The sequence below is a fragment of the Panthera uncia genome (genome assembly GCF_023721935.1).
Source record: "Panthera uncia isolate 11264 chromosome A1 unlocalized genomic scaffold, Puncia_PCG_1.0 HiC_scaffold_16, whole genome shotgun sequence".
NCBI lineage: Eukaryota > Metazoa > Chordata > Mammalia > Carnivora > Felidae > Panthera > Panthera uncia.
In genome coordinates this window covers 76,150,616-76,173,312 of record NW_026057576.1, presented here as the reverse complement: position 1 = coordinate 76,173,312, position 22,697 = coordinate 76,150,616, and the positions used below count along the sequence as shown (strand labels likewise).

Sequence of the window (22,697 nt, the reverse complement as noted above, 5' to 3'; positions counted from 1 at the left end):
ATCCAAGCTAAAATTCTACTTGGCCATCGTCTCAAAACAACTCCCTAGATATGACCATTGTCAGGTTTGGGTTGTGAATTATTCCGGATTGTAAAAACTCTTGCACATCTGTGGCATCTGTATAAGATATATCTTATGGTTTGGCCACTTCTTATGGACAAGGACTCATCCGCTGGCCACGCGCAAAGGCGTGGATATCTACCCCGTGCCCGCTCCTTCATCGTGTGGCGGGGACGCGGGGGCAGACTCAGCATCCCTTCTGATGGAGACGCAGTCAGCAACCCCATAGAAGGTGTGCGGCCTGAGGGGCAAGACGAAAGCAGAGAAGAGAAAGCAAATGTCACGGAGAGGTGCAGAATGCTGGGAAGTTAATATATGGCCCAGCCAACTACAAACTGGGTAGATTTACCAAAATGGCTTATTATGACCGTTCCCAGACTGCCTTTGCTCTGCTCCAGTCGTGAACTGGAAACCAGTGTTACCCTGACGCCCATCTCCAGGACCATCACCCACAAGCATCTGCCCCCCGGGACCACCCAGGGAATGGCCAGCGCAGCAGCCAGGTCTCAGCTCAGAGCCGGGACTGATTAGAGTCACACCCTTCCTGAGAGTTCTCTCTTGATTCCAGTCCTTCTCCATCTTCCACTTCTTTTCTTTCTCTCCCCTTTCTCCTTCTTCTCCTTTTCTGTCCAAGATGCAGTTAGGAACGAGAGTCCAAAAGCACCGGGTCTTGAGGGTCACTGGCTGATGGTTTGCGTAAGAAACATTGGGATCAGAATCGGCCCGCGACGGGACGCACTCCGTGTGGTTCTCCTTCATCTACCAGGTGAATGATCAACATAAAAAAGACACGAACCGCAAGAAACAATCTGCTGAGACTAATAAAGGAATCTGTAAGTGCCTTTGATCAAAGCTCACACTACGGTGCATAATCTATGCCTTTCAAGTTCTCTAATCTGAATAAAAGGGCTTCAGATGGTTACATTGAAAGATATAGATCGAGTTCAATGCAGTGGAAAGAACACAGCATAGCAATACTTAGATGCTGGGCTCGGCAAAGCAGCCTTGCCACTGAAACTAAGCACGAACCGCACCGAATGCCCTGATGAGTATGTTGACCCTCAAGACTCTACTTCCTCGTGTCCCACACGAGGCCATTACCGTTCACCCTGCTGACTTTCCTTTTTCTGCGTACAGTTGTTCTTCGGAGTTGTTACTACGTTTAGATCAAATGGAGTCAAAGCTCTGAATAGTTGTAGCATATTCTGCGGATGGGAGGAATCATTGCGTGTGAAACATTAAAAATTCCCATGCCTCACGCACTGATCCCAGACCCCCAACTACATAGGGAATAAACACGCGTGGATCGGTGAACAAACCCAGCAGCTCCGAAAGGAAGATGTGTCCACCGCACCGGAAACAGAAGGAGGTGCTGGGGTTCACGCCACGGAGGTGGTCCCGGGGGTGGGAGCCAATGTTCAATGGGAGAAAATGGAGCTAGAAGCCCCCTACTGATGCCTCTGAGACTTTCCTGCACAGAGTCTGGTTAATGTAAAGGAGAAGCAATCTCACAATGTCTCCAAGACAAATCAGAGCGACAATAAGGGGATCATCGTATTTTTAGTTAAGAGAATTGAATTTCTGGCGAATATTCTATGCAGTTTCACGCAGCAAAAGATGGCTCTGATCTCTGTTGTCTGCTAGCGTTGCTTTTAAAACTATGGAAAAGAACGGCGATTAATTCCTGGTAACCATTCACAGCCAAACGATGAGCACTGACTTCTTAATAGAAACATACGCTGTGACTCTTAGCGATTTGGGAACCGTGCCACGGACACAACAGCCATCCATTAGGAACTTACTGTTGTTTCAACAGCTCCTCATTCGATTTGTCCTGATTAACCACCCGAAAGAGAGACAGGCCAACCCTTCCTGCAACTACCAACACATTTCAAACCAATGCTTTGCTTCTGAAACTGAGGAGTCTGGCTTTCCAGGTCAGGAATAAACGATGGTTTAAAAACCCTTTTGCTCTCTGACCAGCATGAAAGGGAAGTATGAATGTGCTTTATTGCAAGGGAGTTAAAGATTGGTCTTCTGGTATAAAGTATACGAAAATTTCCATCTTGGAGAAGCTGAAGAAAGCGGTCTTTCCGGACGATTCAATATGGAACACACAAGCAAGCATGCAGCGAATAAATGAATTCATTTATTTTTTCGTCCTGTATTTTTAGCCTCCTTTGGGGAGTTAAAGAGTGAGGAAAATAGACCGGTGTGATGCGATGGGAACCCATTCCCATTTTGTCTTCGGATGCGCTTCTTCCAAAGTCCCAACATGAGCTCTGATTTAAGAGCCTCCCTGCTGCAATGTCAAGAGTCCCGGCACACGCACGAGTGTAGGAGGAACAGTGGCTGCAGGTGAGCCACCAGGTGAGCCACCTGCCTCCCGGGCACCGCCACGCATCACCCCAGGCTCTCCGCATGCATATCAGAGGACCGGCGCTCGTCACCCACCGTGGTTACCATCTGCTGGTAAAATAACTGTTCTGGATTCCCTCACCTGTTGTCTACGACTCCCAGCTTCTTTTCGCCACCAATAAAACACGTTATACTTATCTGCGAGTGTTTGTGAAGGGAAAAAAATACAGAAAATCTCAGTGACATATTCCTGAACCACTACTACCCAAGTACTTAAGCTTAAAGATGCCGGCAATGATTCAGCGGAAACGACCTCCGTTATCCCTGAGTCTGTCGGACAATTCCGCATGGGCGCCCACATCTTCTGTCGATGTGCCTGTGATCAGTGCCACCGTGGTGAGCAGACACCCCCTGTGTTAGTGATTCCTCCTTGCTCCCTTTCTAATCCGGTCTCCTGGCACGGATGTGTGTCCATGACTACTACAGACTGTGTGTGCTGCCTCCTTCAGACTCTATTTAAGGTTCATCTCCATTATTAGTTTAAGACAAAGAAAAGGGAAAGGACGATGATAAAGGAAGAGACCGGGTGGTACAGTTAAGTCATCACTCACGAATGCTCAAATTCTAGGCTCCTTGTCCTTTGCCACGGGTGATGCGTGCGCCTCCGTCAGCCCAGCAGGGCTCCTCCTGTGTCCCGGAGAGTGAGCGCTTCCGGACACATCTAGCAATTCTGAACCATCTGAAAGAAGGTCCTCCTCTTTGGCCTGGTCCACGATCTGACGTTGCCTCTTGGAAATGCTCCACTACGTTTTTTTGTTTTTTTTTTTTTTTTAAGTTCATTTATTTACTTTGAGGAGAGAGACAGTGAGCATGAGCAGGGGAGGGACAGAGAGAGGGAGAGAGAATCCCAAGCAGGCTACACACACTCAGCACACAGCCCTGTGCGGGGCTCGAATTCACGAACCATGAGATCACGTCCTGAGCTGAAACCAAGAGTTGGAATCTTAAGCAACTGAGCCCCCCAGACCCACTACTATTTAAAAATGAGATTTATGTCCGGGCGCCTGGGGGGCTCAGTTGGGTGACCGACTTCAGCTCAGGTCATGATCTCGCGGTTCGTGGGTTCGAGCCCCATGTCGGGCTCTGTGCTGAACACTTGCTTGGAGTCTGGAGCCTGTTTCGGATTCTGTGTCTCCTTGTCTCTCTGCCCCTCCCCTGCTTGTACTCTATCTCGCTCTGTCTCTTAAAAATAAATAAATGTAAAAAAAAAACACATTTAAAAAAACGAGACTTGTGCCTGCTTTTTGGTAATTGCTGGGTTTTGCCAAAGCCGCTAGCTGCCATGATCTTTGCTGCCCATGCAAACCTTTGGTTGTTTTATAGCTAGAAACATCCAGGAACTCCTGGTGTCTTGGGCTTTATTCTGTTTCCTACTCCTGCATCACAACGACCTTCTCAATTCTTTTAAGTTTCAAACCTCCTGTTCTCAACACTTGTCACGGATGGCATTCTGATGTTTAATACCTTACAGCGTGCCCCACTGCTTCTGGGGAGCCCCTCCTGGGCTATTCTGTCTCCCTAATGTTCCCCCTTCTGGAAGGAGGGGCTGGGTCCCCACCGTGCCCTGGGACTCTGCCAACTCAGAGGGTCACAGAAAACAATTAAACGTTTCCAGTTATGTATGAAGCTTCTGCCAAGAAGCGAGGTTGAAGGGACAGTGACATTGTCAGTGTGTGGCAGTTGAGAAGCAGCAAAGAGAAGCAGTAAACAGACACTGGACGACCCCAGAGGGGCCAGGAAGTGGGTCTGCAGAATGCGGATGACCTACCCACCAGAAGCCGAGAAATCAAGGTCCTCAAACTGCCTTCTCTGACTTCTGCTCTCTTTCTGATCCCTCAGGAAGCCTGAATGACAAGGCTGCACCCGAGACATAGGCAAACAAGGAGGCTTCAGGAACCCCACGCCACGCACCCCCCCCCCAAGAGGAGCCCGCTGGCTCCCCTCCTGTTTGTTGCCATGTTGCTGACACCAGTAAATCAGAAAGAGTGATGTGTTTCCAGGGAAGACGCTTAGTGTCCCCTCTTGCCAAACACATCAGAGTTCATGCCACTGAGACCGGTGGCTCCCACAATGACTCAGCTCCCTTATTTAAAAGTCCTGAACTGGGACGTTAGTAGCTTGCTGGTCACTAACCTGCCAGCCTTGTAATTTACACTGTTGGAGAACAAGGCGACATTTCTCCTCGGCAGACAGCTGTTTCTTCTCGACCGGGAGCGTGTCGGCCAATGGCTTGTACCTGTGAAAAAGCAGCAGGAACACTGAGAGCCATGACTGAGTTCGTCAAGCAAGTGCTTCTGTTCAACAGGATTGTCTTTGTCACACTGTTTCTTAAATTCTCCCCGGTTCTTACTTTACCCTACGAGTCCCCAAATCTCCGTCCGCCGTGCACGTAACACTGTACAACCGTGAAATAACCCTCATCTGTTGCGTGGAGAATGAGTTTTAAAATGAGCCAAATATGTATTTCAATCCTTTAATGTGTGCTCAACACTATGATCAAGGGTGGATGAAAACCACTTAACAAGAGAAAATTGGAGAGAGAGAAAATGAATGGTTTTCACTGAAATAGTTAGAATGCTCTTAAAAACATACCTTTTAAGAAATCTCAGAATTCTTTATCCCCATTTGAAAGCGAATCTAGATGTAGTTGGAATCCGTAAGAAAGGAATATCAAAACCTCCAGAAGTTTTATCTCAGCGAGAGGTAGAGAAGCTCTTTCCCCACTTACTACATATCGAGCACTTTCCATCTTCTAGAAGGATATTTATTTATTTATTTATTTACTTATTTATTTATTTGCAGCTTCCTCTGAATCACTGGCTGTCATTCCCTAGCCGAAATCCATGGCAACATAATGCTTTTCTATGGATTTTTTTAAAATGCCTTTCAAAATTACATAAGCCACTTAAAAAATCTATATGAAATTTCCGTTGCATGCAGGGTATCTAACCTGATGTGTAAGTAAAACTGTATTAAGGGAAGATGGAGGGGGAGGAAGAGGAGGAAGAAATAGGCAAGGATTGGCGTAACTGCATCTAGTTGCGTGGGTTTACGATTCCCGTGTCGAGCTGCTCTGGGAACTTAACGCCAAGAGGTAAATCACGGAAGTTCCCTGTTATTTCCTGCAAAATGTCTTAGCTTTCCATCAAAGTTGGTTGCAGCAAATCTGGCAACTTCTAAAATGAGTTCTTTGTTTCCTTAGAGCAACGGAGGAAGGAAGTGCCTTGCCTCCGGGGTCTTTATTCACCGGGCGCCCTCGAGCAAGCTCTGAGAGGCGTGCCCCCCACACACCCCCCGCCCCCGACACCACACCAGAGGGGCCCACACATCTTTCTGTCTGCAGGTGCTTCGGCGCAGGGAGGTGCCCTGCATCACGGGGGCAATGCTGCAGTCACGGCGGGGCTCGCTCGTGTGGAACGCACACTGAGAAACCATACCTAGTTTGGATTTTTTGGTAGCAGACATTTAATTCCTTTCTTACATCCTTAGCACTGTCACTGAAAACAGAGTTATACTGGTTGCCCTGGGTGGTAGCCATGCGTCAGACAAAATAAATACATCAACATCAGCAACAACCCTTCCTTCTCGTAATACAGATTTTTGCTCGTGCATCAAACTCACGGTGCAGGAGGGTGCAAAAATAGCGGGTAACAGAGACGGAACGTAAAAATCGTAGTGCCAGAGGCAAGGATATGAAAAATCTCGCACATCATTTTGATCCCACTGAATGCACTGAAATGGTCTGTGGAAGAAGTCGACCATTTTTGTTTTGTTTTGTTTTTCTTTTACTGGTCATAGTGTGGTTGCTGCAGAAGAGACAAGGTACCTCCAGGGTAGAACAGAACAGAGAAAACGGGTAAAATGAGGTATGTGTGGGGAGGGCCGGGATTGGCAGTCAAGTGTGAGGCAGGTAGCGGGGGAGACCCTCTAAAAGGGATGGCCATCTCTCCACGTGCTGGGGTATGTCGCCTGCACAGCAGTGAGCAAACATGGGTTACGTCGCACCCAGTCTGAACGGGTCAAAAGCGACAGATGTGATGACCCACACGATGTGTCTTAACAGGAGACAAACTGGAGGGGAGACTAAACACAGCCTCGGGTTCTAACTCTGCAGGGAGTTGCTAGGAGACCCTTGGGCAGCCATCTCACTGGTAATCCCCCCTCTTGGGTCTGCCTGCGTGTGTTTTCAGGACGCGGCAGAAATTCTATACTGCATTTAAAGCATCAGTCTAGGGGCGCCCGGGTGGCTCAGTCAGGGAAGTGTCCGGCTTCAGCTCAGGTCATGGTCTCATGGTTCGTGGGTTCGAGCCCTGCGTCGGGCTCTGTGCTGACAGCTCAGAGCCTGGAGCCTGCTTTGGATTCTGTGTCTCCCCCTCTCTCTGCCCCTCCCCTGCTCATGCTCTGTCTCTCTCTCTCTAAAATAAACAGTAAAAAAAACTTAAAATAAACAAATAAATAAAAGCTTCAGTCTAATCCCTGTGTGTTGTGTCCTCAAAGTGTGCGAGCTTCCCCAGGGGATGGGCCATCTTTGTGCATTCCCTCGTGTGTTAAATTGCCTTTGTATGCACCAAGCACAAATAATGATGAGTGGTCAAGAACATGGGCTGGGGGATGGGGGGTGGCAAGGGACATTTCTCCTGCATGGAAAGAGAGCAGGGGGCTTTTCGTATGTTGCCTCTCTTACTCCCCACAGAGGCAGGAGGCCTGCATGGTCATCTTTTGACACTGAGAAAGCCTACGATCACAGAAATCCAGTCACTCCCCTGGGTTCACACAGATGATCTTATGGGTTGAACTGCGCCCCCCCAAAAGGTGATGTGACTTTATTTGAAAATAGAGTCTTTGCGGGGCGCCTGGGTGGCTCAGTCGGTGAAGCGTCAGACTTTGGCTCAGGTCACCAGCTCACAGTTCATGAGTTTAAGCCCCGCATCAGGCTCTGTGCTGACAGCTCAGAGCCTGGAGCCTGCTTCAGATTCTGTGTCTCCCTCTCTCTCTCTGTTCCTCCCCGGTTCACTCTCTCTCTCTCTCTCTCTCTCCCTCTCTCTCTCAAAAATAAACATTAAAAATTAAAAAAAAAATAAAAAGAAAATAGAGTCTTTGCAGATGTCACACGGTTAGGATGAGGTCGTTAAGGTGGGCCAGGATCCAATATGGCGGGTGTCCTGATAGAGAGAGGAGGATGCCACGTGAAGACAGGGATAGGCAAGGAGAAGGTCGTGTGTGACGAGGGGGCGTAGGTTGAGGGGATGTGGCTACAAGCCAAGAGCGCTAAGGGTTGCCGACCGTACCGGCAGCTGGAAAGAGGCCAGGAAGGATTCCACTCAAAGTCTCAGAAGGGCATTGCCCTGCTGACACCTTAATGTGGGACTTCCTGGCCTCAGGAACTGCGAGAGAATGGATTTCTGCTGCTTTAGCCACCTGGTTTGTGGAACTTTGTCACGACAGCCCCAGGACACTGACAGAGGTGGTAACCATGGCTGAGCGGGGATCTGAACCCAGGGCAGCACGACTCCAGAGCAGTCCCTCTGCTGCCACTGCCACACTTTCGGCAGGAACTTACAAGCTCCCAGCCCCAGAGGGCTCTAGGGTGGAAACTTGGAGCACAAGAGACAGAAAAGATGGACCCCGGCATAGCAGCAGCACACTTCACACCCAGAGACGAGAACTCTCGTTTCTCTGACCTTTGGGTGACTGGGCCTCTTTGATGGTAAACTCGAGCTCATAATGAAATACAGACCCATTCAAGCACTCAGGAAAGCCGGCACGTCCCTACCATTTAGCCAGAGTCACACAATGAAATGAAATCACTCAAATTATCTTTTTATTCCCTTACAATTGTCTCATTCTGGAGCTCTGCTAATTATCGCTGAGAACTGAATTGACATAATTCAAGTATCTGAATACAGTATTAACAAGTCAGAACAAAGATCTTACACTGGGTGCTTTTTCTCCCCTCCTTTTCTATTGTTCTTTTGACACCTAAAATGGTATAATTCTGACATTTCGACTGAAAAGACAAAGACGTCATCTCAGACACGGCGAGGTACTCTATTTTAGTGTAATTAAAAACATCTTGTCTTTTGGAATGTTGAGCGTCATCTATAGGTGGTGTCACTGGTCTATCTCACAGAAACTTCAACCTGAGACCAAGTGGTAATAATGAGCCCGGGGACAGAGCATGAGTCCTGAGCACAGGTGTGATGGAGCTGGGACTTCCATTCCCTAAACCCTCCTCTGCCTCTGTGGTCCCAGGCAAGGTCACCTCGACCCACTGAAGAGCTCTGTATTCAGGCTGGCACCTTTCCTGGGTCCGAGGTAATCAGTTGGCTCTAAGAGGCCAATGTCCAGTCTCCTAAATGACCCACTCTTGTCTCGTCCTTCCTGGTTCAGGTTGAGGTGAATGACAGGGATCTAATTCTAGTCCAGAGTCCAAGCCCCAGGGCTTATTCATTCGGGCTCATTCAGTCAATCAACCAATACTAACAGCAATATTGACTGAATACAAAATTTGGACATGGAACGCAGCAGGGAGCAAATCAGATGAAAATTCTCAACATTTCCTGAGAAAGAAAGAACAGAAACATACATGAGGAAGGAAGGCAGATATGATGAGACAGATGGAGAAAAATGGGGCAGAAAAGGTTTCACAGAGAGCAAGTACCTGACGGTGAGCTGGGGAGCTCTCTGGGGAAGAGGAATCCAAGTTGAGGGGCAAAGCAGCAAATCCAGATGCCCCGAACGGGGTCATGCATGTGTCTGTTCAAGGAACACCAGGGCAGCGAACATGGCTGGGGCAGAGCATATAGAGGAAAGGTGCAGGAGACAGGCTCACAGAGGCAAGAATGCGACCATGTAGGGGACTCTGGCTTGCACTCTGAGAGCCCTGGGGAGTGGCAGTTTGGGCAGATGGGTCCTGCCATTTGACCCCGGAAAAGTCACTGAAGCTGCTGGCCTGGGAGGGGGGGGAGCCAGGGAGACTAATTAGAGACTCTTCTCACAGCCCGGGAGGGAAGCAGCATACGTGGGAGGAAGTGGGTGAGCCCTGTCTAGGGTGGGGGGACACGGGAGGGGTTCCTGATGGATGGATGTGGGTGCAAAGGGAGGAGCGGACCACCCAGACTCGGGGAAGAAACTGACATCCACAGCGGGGGAGCAGGCGGACAAGAGTAGCTGTCCGACATAGCACAAACAGGAAGGAGCTGGTCAGCACACCCGAGGGGGACCACAAGAAGCATTCTTCTGGAACAAAGGATGGGGGGACCAAACCTCAGTCAACACCCCGAAACACGCCCACTGCCTCCCGGCTGCCAGTTGTTCAGCTGTTGTCAGTTTCATGTGTCACGACCCTCTGCCTGACTGGTGGGGACGGTGCTGACCATCTAGTCGACGGTCGTCACAGTGCTGAGTGCTCCTGTGCCCGTGCGCCTGCAGCCGAAAGCTGTGTTCAATGCCCCGTTTGCCTCAGGAACATGACTGCTGACCTTCGATGTCCCTTCTTCTAGCCAGCCCATAGCCTGAATGGTCAATATTCAAGTGTGGGGTTTCACGGCAAGTTCTATCACAGTGACCGAAAAATTCTCCAACTTGCACACTATTCATTGAGTGCTTTCTCTACTTCAAGGATTCGAGTACAAGAGGCTCCCAACACACTCGCACCATCGGACACAGGGTGACACCGAAAAAATACCAGGCGTCACGATGCCTGCCAAAATCGTCGGTGGAAGAACCACCTAGTAGGTTGTATTCACCGGGGGGGTCTCTGTATTCTAAGAGGGATACCCTGAAGTCAGAGAGGCAGACAAGAGCCAACTAATTAGAGGCATACAGCAAACCCTCAGGAATGAGGTATCTACTTGTCTTTTCCAAAGTGATTGTTCCTTCCCCATTTAAGGAGAACTTTCACATCCTATGTCTTGTGAACCTGGTGACAAAAGAGAGCTTATAGAGTGATCACAGAGGTCAGGTTAAACCAAGTAGTGACTCTCAATTGACTACTTTAGGAAAGGTACCATGAAATCCTAGAACTGTTTCCTCAGAAAAATACAAAGTATGTGTATCAAAGCTAATGCTTAACAAACAAACAAACAAACACCTCAGGTGCAATTTCTCTGAAACTGATTGTCTGCTTTATATCAACTTCATCTCGTCATTGCCAAGCACAATTCTGTTGTGAAAGTTTCGGTCCCCAAATATTTAATTCTATTCAGCAAATATTTATTGAGCACCTATTATGAACAAGATACTCTGCCAAGAAATGCATAGGTTAACAAGACGGGCAAAGCAATGTTCTCATATTACTGCCTATGCTCCAATATAAAGCATGATGTTTGGAGCCAAAATTATATATCAGAAAAGATGTGGTTTTGTTATTTCAAGACCTCATGAAATTTTCTACTAATGGACATATTTTACTAACTTAATCAGGAACAACAAAATAACGTTTGGGGAGCGCCATTAACCTCATCCCTCAAGAATGGGCTGGATAATCCACAGAGAGAGGAACGGGGTGTTTTGGGAGCCCTGGAGTGGAGGCTGGTAGAAAGAGGCAGCTGGCAAGGGCAGAGGAGGGAGGGGAGGGGCAGGAAGCAAGCCTGGGGCCGAGTAATTTCAGGGGAGCCCAGGGAAGGCAGAGTTGGAACTGCGGTCAGAGTGTAAATGTTAAAGCATGTCAACACTGAGAAAGCGTGTGGGTGGGTGACCGGGGAATCCGGGGCCCTGCCAGAGACACGGAAGAAGACTGAGAGGGTACCAGACATGAGCAGATGGCGGGGGGAACACAAGTGCTGGTTCGCAGCGAAAATAGAAGAAAAGGTCAGTAACTTGAGGGTGAAATAGAACCAAGCGAAGTTTCTTGGGCGTTTTGTTTCTCAGGGGGCAAGGAAGAACAGCAGAGCTCGCAGGCAACATTTACAGAAATATACAAAGCCTGCATCCTATTCATGCTTATTTTGGGGTCCGGCTGTTTTGCTCCAGATCATTTTGGTCATTCATTTTTAGCTCTGATGGGACAAGGGTTGCGGTTTCTTCTAGAACCACTCCCTTGATGTTTCCCCACAGTGCACTCCACCTCGCAGGTGCTCCAGACGCGTGGCTCTGTCTGTGGCTACGTAGGGATGCATTTTGCTTGTTCCCCGCACTTGCTGGGACCGTTCATTTTGTTCTACATATGCATGCTCTCACAGCAAATACAGTGCAGGTGCGGAGGGGTGATTTTCTAGCTATTTGGGGCTAATTTCCAGCATTCAGAATGCTGAGTGGTGGGTTGAGTGTAACAGCTGCCTAGCAACGGGCTTGGGGGAGAAATAAAATCTATCTCAGCGTGGGGGGAGCAGACCAGAGAGCAAAATGAGACAGACCGGGACTGGGTTTGCAGAGGTGCTTTTCAACCAAAGAGGAGCACTTTTTTTTTCTCTCTCTCTCTCTCTCTCTAAAACACATGAAAGCAAATAGATAAAGTTGTTAAAAATCGTCGTTCACACAAAAACGTATGGTGCTCCCTAAGCGGGCACATTCTGTCTCACCTTCCCATGACTTGGGGTCTAATAGCCCTATCTCCCATCGCAGGCTTGTCCAGGCTCTGCCCACCCCCCTGCACTGTCCGTCCTGAGCTGTCTGTCCTGTGCTCACACGACTGTACAGCAAGGGCCCTGCTCAGCAGCCCCAACGGATCCTTTATCACGTGCACCTGCCCATCACTCTGTCTTCTCCCAGCTCCTCTCAGGGCCTTTGTGTCAAGGCTTATCACAACGCTTCCGGTCCTCCCACATTTCTCTGCACTTGCTGTGCCCTCTGCCTGATCTGCGCCCCAGTGCGTCCGTCACCTATCTCCACCCCTCAGTACCCACGGCTCTTCCTGTATATTTACCAGAAGGACAGGAAGGGGTTAGTAGTTGTGCTTGGCAACAGCTATTGGGTCTCTTGGATTGTGCAGGCCGGGCATTTGGACTTGAGCTTATTTTTACATCTACTGGGGTCCACTCTGGGCTTATCAGTGCGCATCATGATCTGCATATGACTTGATGAAGAGAAAAAGACACTACGACAATCCCGGGCCTCCTGTTGATGCCACTGGTGAAGACTGACTTCCCTTTTCTTTCCAAGTTATGGTGAAGAGGCCACTGTCACCTTTAGAAACATGGGCACACCATTCAAAGGCATGGTGGCATTTCACATCCCCATGTGCCTCCAGGCTCAAGAGTCCCCAGGAATGAAGTCCTTGGGAAGAGTGGGGAGGCTATGGGAGGAGCTGCCCCCAGACGTCACCCCACACCCACCCTGGCTCTGGCTGGCAGGATTAGGGGCATCCCTCCCTCCCATGCCTGGTTCTCCAGGATTGGAGATGGAGCAGCGGGGAGGGAGAGACGGAGGGAGGGAGGCAGGGAGATTAACAAAGTGCCTATAAATTCCCGGTGTGATGACAGGTTACCACACGCCAACACTGAATTCTCACAACAACCCCAGGGTGACATTTAAAGAGGCTGCGGGACACCTTCAGAGTTCGTTTATAGCAGAGCTAAGGGCTAATCTGGCTTCCACGAAGTTTCTGTGGGAGATGAGATAAAAGCAAACACATGCCCCTTTTGTTTCTGAGTTTGAAAGGTCAAAGGTGACCATCGTACAGGATAATGTATAAATGAGGAGTTTTAATAGGACACGACGTGGAAAAGCAAGACTTCAGGCTATAGTCCCTTCAATTCCAAGACGTTGTTCTCTCTCTCCCGACTCACTGCGCAGGTGGCTGTTGCTTCGGTTACTATTATTTTAACAACACGATTATGTTATTATTTTCATGTCATCACATCCATGACGATGAGGCACTTATCTGTCACAATCCTAAAACACAGCACCGCAAATTCATACGCAACGTCTGGCTTCTACACCACTGCTGGTAGAGACCCTGGGAAGAGGGAGGGGGCAGCATGGAGGAGGGAGGGAGTCCTGGATTCCTGAGTGTTTACTGGACCAGCCCAGAGGCTTCCATGGAGTCCCCCCCTTCACCCCCAAGTCCCCAAGCTGACTGCAGCTCTCAGGCTGTGAGTTCTACCAAAGGTTTTTTTGTTTTTTGTTTTTTGTTTTTGCTACACCTGCTGCTGTGTGAACTAGTGTGATGCATTGCTGGCCAGCGGGGCAAAGGTGGTGACTGTGAATGACCACGGCGAGACCCATCCACTTCTGTCACCTCGTCCTGGAAAGCATCCCGTGCCAAAGCAGACCGCCCTCCCAGAGACGTGGCCTTATCCCAGGGCACTCATTTATGCCCTGTAATCAAGCCAGGGGGCTCTCCCCTCCAGACAATATGGAGGTGAGTAATAAAAAAGAATGCTAAACTCGACCTCAGCTCCTGGGATTCGCCAGTGCTGCTAGGCAGATAAAAAAAATGAATTCAGAGCATCTGCTAAGAATTTCCATGACAATACTCTCAAGTCCTCTTACTTAAAGCAGGTCTCACCGTTTCATTTTAATTGTGCGATGTAACAACGTTCTGTGTGTTCAATAAACGGATGAAAGGGAAACACTACATTAGAAGTGGCCCGGTGTGAAACATACACCACGTTCCGTTTCCCCCGCAGCCGTCGCAGCCGGTGACATTTACCTTAGCCAGGTTTGTACTCGCTTCGGATACAGCCCTTGGGATTTTCCTGCACACAGGCCCCATCCGGGCACGCACAGCACTCCAGAGCCATCTACCACAGGGGACCCTGAAGACTGCGCCCTTCTGGTGGACTGAGGTTGCAAAGGGGCTGAAATAAATGGTCACAGGCAAACCACCTGATCCTGCGGCTTCTGCTCTCGTGACACACGCCCAGGAGGCTGAGCGCCCCCAGTGCCTACACTGAAACTGATGTGCTGGCGTCTTTCCCCCTCTGGGCTTTGCAGAATTTACTGGCTCAGTCAGAGCTTGTATTTATCAGGTACAAGAACAGCTTGTGTAGTTAAACTGAAAAGAACAGATGTTCATTGGTTGTTCAAGCCTTTAAATGAGAGACCTCTTCAAGCTATGTGGTTTAAGTAAAATTATCCTATTTCTAAAGCAATTTGCTTCTTCACCGAATATTCGCCAGGGTCAGTCTGACCACCTACCTTCCGAGTAGGGACACGAAACCAAGGCAGGTCATTTGTTGGAAATGTTTGTTATTCCAGTGTTTTCTCTCCCTACGAAACAGAAGGCAATTCTTTTCCTTGGGAATGGCTGAAACATTTTATGGAGATCAGTAGCTGATGCCAGTTTTATTATTTCAATAAGTTTATGCCTATTTTGGACATCGAACTGAGGTGCTTACTACCATATGAATCTGCTGTGGAGAATGTCATTGTCGTTATGACTGGTTAGCAGATCATGAAGAAGTAGTATGATCGTCACAGGAACAGTCTGGTCCTGCAACTAGATCTGACTATTTCAATAGTAATGAAACTTTCTTTCAAATATCTGCTCTGAAAGCGTGTGACAGGCTTGAATGATGATTTGGAGATCAGTGTCTGAACCTAATTGCGTTTGTTAATTTCAGAGAGCACCACAATTACCCAGAACAACATGGGTTTGAACTGAGTGGATCCACTTCTATGTGGATTTTTTACAACACACCACATAAATGTTTGTTCTCTTCCTTACGGTTTTTTATTTATTTTTTTTAAATTTTTTTTAACGTTTATTTATTTTTGAGACAGAGAGAGACAGAGCATGAACGGGGGAGGGGCAGAGAGAGAGGGAGACACAGAATCGGAAGCAGGCTCCAGGCTCTGAGCCATCAGCCCAGAGCCCGACACGGGGCTCGAACTCACGGACCGTGAGATCGTGACCTGAGCTGAAGTCGGATGCTTAACCGACTGAGCCACCCAGGCACCCCTTTCCTTACGGTTTTTTAAATAACATTTTCTTTTCTCTGGCTTACTTCATCCTAAGAATATAGTATATAATACATGTAATGTACAAAATATGTGTTAATCAACTGTTCATGTTGTCAGCAAGGCTTCCAGTCAACAGAAGGGTCCTAGTGGTTATGTTTTTGGGGAGTTGAAAGTTATACTCTGATTTTCAACTGCAGGGGGGTTCCAGGCCTATAACCCCCCACCCTGAGCATGTTCACGGGTGAACTATAGTTATATTTTTAGAAACCACTTTGCTGAGGTATGGTTGACAAAAGCTGTATGTATTTAATATATTGAACTGGATGAGTTTGGAAATAAAGGAAAACCTGTGAACTCATCCCCACGATCAATGCCATAAACATACCCATCGCCTCTGAAAGTTCCTCCCGCCCTCTTTGGTTTTATTTGTTTGTTTATTTATTTGTGGTAAGAACACGTAATATAAGATCTATCCTCTTAGAAAAATTTTAAGTAGACAGTACAGTGTTGTCATCTGCGGGCACAATGATGTACAGTAGATCTCTGGGACCTATTCATCTTATAGAACTGAAACTTTGTACCCTTTGACCTTCACCTCCCTATTCCTCGCACCCTCAGCCCCAGGCAGCCCCCATTCTGCTCCTGCTTCTATGCATTGACTTATTTTGCATTCCACATATAAGTCAGCTCATACAGTATCTGTCTTTTTGTGTTTCTATGAACCTCCAGGTTCATCCATGTTGTTACAAATGGCGGAATTTCCTTCACTTTTAAGGCTGAATAATATTCCATTGTATGCTGATACCGCATGGAAAGTATTAACTTTAAAATACAGCCAACCAATACTTATATAAAAGCCAAAACAGATATTCCTGTGGTGAGTCATCAAAAATGAGCAGTAATAAATTCTAACATTAATTGACTGAATTAAGTCATCTTGAGCCAAGAAATGCTAGAAGCATACAGTTTTTTAATTTTTATTTATTTTTTTAATTAATTTTTTTATGTTTGTTTATTTTTGAGAGAGAGAGAGAGAGAGACAGAGTATGAGCAGGGGAGGAGCAGAGAGAGAGGGAGACACAGAACGCCTGAGCTGTCAGCACGGAGCCTGATGCCGGGCTCGAACCCACGAACTGTGAGATCATGACCTGAGCCAAAGTCGACGCTCAACAGACTGAGCCACCCAGGTGCCCCAAGAAGCATACAGTTTTAAGAGCATATGATCAAAATGATAAATTTAAAATAAGGAACAGAATTTTTGTTTCTTTTCCGTGAGACACTTTAAATTGACGTGACTTTTAAACAAAATAACAGAGATGCTTTGGTAAGAGTGAGGGGTAAAACGCTAAGCATTAGGATCCAGTACACTTATATTTTGAGGGAAAATTAAATGAGCACCTAGTTGTCATATCAAATCTTAATTACTTATCGTCACTTATTGTCAGTTTGCAATTATTTCCTGGATAGGTTCAAATGATAAAAGATGCATGATATTTGAAGTAGCTTAATAATGTATGTTTATTATCATTCACTGATAGGTAGTAATATTCCTAATTAAAATTTTAAATAAAAAAAGACATGATTAAAATGGCATTAACTAGAACCCTAAGGGAATTGGTAACACACAAAATGCCTTGACTCTTCATGTCCATTAACATATCGCACACCTTTGACATAGCACACACTTAAAAGTGTTGGTGTGTAAGGTTTTTACCTCTTACATTACTTCCTTTGATAATTACCCATTAAAATGAACACACTGGGTGACTCAGTTGGTTAAGTGTCTAATTCTTGATTTTGGCTCAGGTCATAATATCATCGTTCATCAATTCAAGCCCTGCATTGGGCTCCTCCCGGATGTCACGGAGCCCGCTTGGGATTCTCTCTCTCCCTCTCTCTCTGTCCCTCCCCCGCTTGTTCACGTGCATGCGTGTGCATGCACACACCCTCTCTCTCTCTCAAAAGTAAATAAAAACTTAAAAATTAATAAGTAAATAAAAAATAATACAAAAAAATTGACACATTGTACAACATTCTGCTTGATACTGGGGGCAATGGTGAATAAGACATTGCCTTGCCTTTGGGTATCGTCTCAATAAGATGCTGGACATTGTCCACTGGACCCCTGGAAATCACTTAACTTTACGGAGGTGTGATTTCATTGCTTTTGACTAAGCTATTGTACAACTCTGCAGGACTAGGACGTAAGCTGTGAGAAACTGATCCCGAGGCAGATGGTTCCCCTCCAAAGCAATGCAAATGGTGTTTGCCTGGGCAGCGCAGACAAAATTTGTCAGGAGAGAAGATAGATCTCTGTAAATCAGATTTTCATTCGAACTGGTTTTTAACATCTTATTAGTTTCCTCTTTTCATACGGAGCTCAACAAAATCTGATATGCTTTATATTTGTAGGATAGTCATGATTTCGCCGTTTTGAAAAATGATGCTTAACCACAATACGTCCGGGGGTTAAGGATCGGCAGGGATGGGTGTGCGTTCTAGCAACAGTCAAATCCAAGTCAGCTCTTCATCCCCGCATACTCTCCAATGTCTGCAATTCACGTTCCGTTCGCATACACATCACTTTATCGAAACATCGTGTGTCAAGATAGCTAACATCTTCTATGTCAAATCCAGTAACTATTTCCGGGCTTTTCCTCCCGCCACACTTTTCTGTTTTCATTACAACCTGATCGCTCTGCAGAGCGTGACACCACCGACTTCGCCCTCCTTGAAACGGCCTCCCCGGCGGCCCTGCCACCAGAGTGTCCCTCCCATGGTCCGGCCACACCCCAGTGTCCCTTTACAGCCAGTTCCTCCGACCCGTTGGTCTGTTTTTCAGCACTCACTTCTGGCTGTCCTGGAAAAGTCTTCCCCGAGCAATCTCAAACACACTCGAGGCTGTAACCAGCACTTAGGAACTAATGATCTGAAATGTGTGCGTCTGTAAAACACAATAGTCACTTTCCTGAGCTGCAAACCAGTCTGTGGAACTGCCTGCTAGGCGGCACGACATGGATCCCCCAAGTACTCCGGAAGCCTTACGCAGTCCACACCCCACTCCTCCCACAGACTCCCCATTGATCCAACTCCACGGGATCCACCATGTGTCCCCCTCCCCACTTGCCACCAGGAGTCTGCTGAGATGTTGGTCTTGCTTGTGTTACATCCTAAACATCTCTGATGTTTATGCCCTCTCTTTCATCTCATTTAAATTCTCTCTGTAAAGCCTCAACTGCTCCTTTCTCAATTACTGTAATCAACAGTGCTCTGAGACACCTGCCTTGCCCTGTCTACTCAAGTTTTCACACCGTTTTGGCCAACATCCTTTAGGGACCTCCCACCTTCAGCATTCACACTACGGGGTCCTTCATGATGCCTTCCTTACTCTATCTTTGTCTAAACACCTCCCAGTTTAGGATCTTGCTCTCCAGCCACACTAGACTGTGCTGAACTCACCCTTCTTCCTCATTGTGGTGCTTCCACATATGCTTATGTGAATAACTGACCCTTTGATTCTTCTTCTGGTTCATTCTAAGTGGTCTTCAAACCTCAGCTCAATGCCATCTACTCCAGATGGATCCCTTCCCTGGAAACCTACACTGCCTGGTCCACGCACTGTCTGCATTCCCTTGTATCACATCGCTCCACATTGTCATTTTCTATGCCCCTGGCTTCTGAGACAGAATGTTCTATGCATTCCATATGTTGACCTCTAAAGTACCCTGCAGTGCCTGGCATGTTGAAAACATTCAACAAGCTGTTGTTGAGTGAGTAGACAAAGGAACAAGAAGAAGAAAAGAGAAATGAGGTAGAATTTTAATGATTATTTAAATATTGTTTTATATAGGAATATAATTAAACTATAACATTCATGCATAAATAAGTATATTTATCTATAAGGCAAATATAATTAAATACTTTCTAAAATATTTACTATTATTGTAATGATCACTCAGGGATATATTTCTTTCTGGTGACCATCCCCTTCTACCAACATATAAAAACCAGTGACCACACTATCGCACAGTGGATTTTATGAGTCACCAAGATAAAGTGCAGAGTTCCAGAGCCAGCCACTTCTTACTTGTATTTCTAACATATTGAGGGGTTTGACCACTTTTGTCTATCTGGCGCCTGGTCACCCTCTGCAGCTGGAGGTGACTATCTGGTTTGTCGCCTGCTGTCCTGGAGGCGGTGAGGAGGCGTGGCTGTGTGGGCTCCAGCAGCACAAGGAGCAGGTGCGGCCACGAGGAGGGATCTGCAATGCAGACCTTCTTTCCCCCCCTGGCCCCTGTGTCCCGCCAGCTCTTCCCTCCCAGGACTCTCTTCTCTTATTCACTGCTTAAAAAGTTTTTTAGAGATTCCTTTTTCTTCAGATGCTACACATGCATATTGAATGCTATTTTTTTAAAAGTCCGTGGCCAATCCATCAAAGAAACCATTTTAAACCATCTACAGCCAGGACTGCTGAGTAGGTGAACTTCAGTGAAAGTGACAGAACAGACCAACTTCAAGCCTACGTTGACAGGTAGCGGGTAACATGTATGCTGCTCAGAATGGTATATCCTGTGTGACAGCAGGGGTCTCTATTAGAGACAGGAAAAGATGAAGGGTTCAGCTTCACGGATTCAATCCCAGACCCTCCACTTCTTCCACAGATTGATGCAAATATTTGCTGTAATGACGGTGCCCTCGGAAACTCCTGCTGCCCGAATCACCACCTCCCAGGCGCGACGTCCACACAGGCACAGGGTTTACAAGAAACCCGCCCTTGTGAAACATTTAAGCTAAGTATCTTGCTCACCTATGCTATTCTTGGAAATGTTTTTGGCCAGCATTAAGTGCTGACTGTCCTTACAGCATTCTTCAGAGGGCATGGAGTTCTTGACCGCAGTCTCTTCTCTTCCTCTTTTCCCTCATCTCATTATATCTTTCAAAAGTTCTTCATTAGCAACATGCCTTGATCTACACGGATTTTTCTTCTCCCCAGCACCCTCGGTGAGTCAGTCCCTAATTTAGAGATACAGTGGACAATCTGTACTCCTTATGTCTGGCTCTCTCTTCTGCAGAAAACTCTTTTGGTCCCAGTTTCCATCGACTTCATATTCCTGTGGCTTTTCTGACGCTGCGCTCTTTGGTTTGCATCCACAGCCCCGGTTATAAGCCGCTGACATTCAAATATACATATTCAGTAGCCATCAGCTCTCGGTACCTGAACCCACCGCATCCAAACCAGCCACATTCTCTTCCCTCTGACACCTGCTTCTCCTCTGCTATTCCTTACTTCAGTTACGGGTGCCGTTACCCAGTCTGTAACCCAAGCTAAACCTCTAGAAGCCATCCCCAGTCCTCATCTGTCTGAAGCCCCGTGATTATAGTCACTAAGGGATGCTACCTTCGTGTTCACAATATCTGGTTTCTTACATCTGTCTTTCCAGTCCATTCAGTGTTCCACTGTTTTGATTTCAGCTATGATCACATTCACTTAAAACCAACCCCCACATAGCTGCTCGATGTAGTTCTTAACCAGGGGCGGGAGGGGGAGTATTTTTCCCTCCTGGGGAACATCTTGGCAGTGTCTGGAGACATTGGGGGGCATCATGATGGGGATGGCGGTGCTCCTAGAATCTGGCGGGTAGACCCTAGGTATGCTGCTGATATTCTACAATGCAGAGGTCAGTCCACCCCAACAGAAAATTATCTGTCCCAGAGCATTAAGGGTCAAGGTGGAGAAATGCTCTGCTCACAGATCTAGCTCAGCCGTTAGCAATTTTTTTTTCTATAAAGAGCCAGATACTACATGTTTTAGGCTTTCTTGGCCATAAATTCTGCATCATAACGACTCAACTCTGCCTTTGTAACATGGAAGTGGCCAAGGACAAGGTGCAAATGAGCAGGTGTGCTCCATGCCAGTGACACTCTATTTAATAAACAAGCAGCTAATTGGGTTTGGTCTCTGAACCACAGTCTGTTGTCCCCTGATCTTGCTTAAAGGAAAATAAAACTACATTGTTTTACTGCTTTTAAACACTTAATGCTTATTAGCTGCAGGATAAGTGCCCCATTTTGGATCCTAAAATACACAGGTCTTGGCTTTCTTTCTGCTCTCATTTTCTTGGCTTGTTCCTACGTTACTGCAGTAAGAATGTCTTTCCTTATACACCTTATGATGTTTCTCATCTCTTTCCTTTATTGATATTAACTTTACCCAGTCTCACCCTGAGGTCTCATTCCAAGTCTGAGGTTTCCCCCCATCACCCCCTTCAACAAGCTTACTTCTCATCATTGCTCAAGACCCTTCTAGAAGAGTCTTCTAGACTCTTCTAGAAACTTCTTAGGATCACTGCTCTCCGGCGAGACAACAGGCTTCACTTCCAGGCTCTGATGACACACCACAGCACCCTGAGGAGTCCATCCCCCCAACTCAACAGGGAGATACTCTAGACTTAGGCAACACTTACTCATCTTTGTATCCCCAAACTCAGATCCGCTGCAGGTAGTCTGCAGGAGCTTAGTCTTAAATCGAGCACATAACTTTTATAAGCAACTTTTTGAGCTTTCAAGCTTCCAGGGTTTTAGAAACACTTGAGCAAGATTTAGGGCAAGAAATAAAATAACTTTTTGAGGGTAACAAAGTACCCTATGCATAATATAACATCTAACTTAATTCAATTTTATTTATGATTGCAACTTTTCTTAATATTAAATACTTGAATAAATAAGTAATGTGTGCGAATCCCCAGGAGAGAATGTAGAATAAATGAAATGGAATGGAATGGCAATAAAATGTAGTAAGGGCCAGAGGTATTTGCTTAAATCTTAATTTTTGAGACTGATTCTTATAAATGTCTGATTAAACGGCTATAGCAATATTTGCATGTAATGCTTGCTGTAAAGATTTCTGAGATAAAGGTACTTTTAAAAAAAGCATATCCCCCTATTGTCATTACTTATTAATTTATTGGAATGTCTTAAGAATTTGTTGAAGTCTGAGGGTTTAACTGTGTTAAAGCACTAGTATATTATCAATAAGAGAACAGGAGATTTCCTGCTAAGTCTTAAAATTCTACTGTGGGCAAGGCAGGTGGCACTTTTTTCTTGAGCCAAAGCATTTTTTTGGCATGGGATTGAGGGCAGAATGTTCATAAGCCTGTTCAGAATCCCATACATAAATATGCATTTCTGACCATTTTGGTCATAGAAACGTCCAACCCATGAATTCCCTAAGAATAAGAATGAAAGTCATCAGCTTCCTGGACAATTTCTAACGTGCTTAATTTTAGCTTAATTAAAATCCCATGCACGTTCAAACAAATATAGTATTCGCCTCCACTTCCTATCCAAAACTCTTGTCTAGCATCATCATTTCA

The 22,697-nt window shown here is 46.5% G+C and overlaps 1 protein-coding gene across 1 annotated transcript in view; it reads right to left on the bottom strand.

Annotated features, from left to right (window-relative positions):
- The window catches only part of MYO16 (myosin XVI), a 458,605-nt gene that overhangs the window by 96,309 nt on the left and 339,599 nt on the right, over positions 1-22,697 (bottom strand). The window contains exon 27 of the mRNA XM_049647209.1: positions 4,612-4,714. Within this exon, the coding sequence (XP_049503166.1) occupies positions 4,612-4,714 (103 nt within the window). The remainder of the gene's footprint in view (positions 1-4,611; positions 4,715-22,697) is intronic.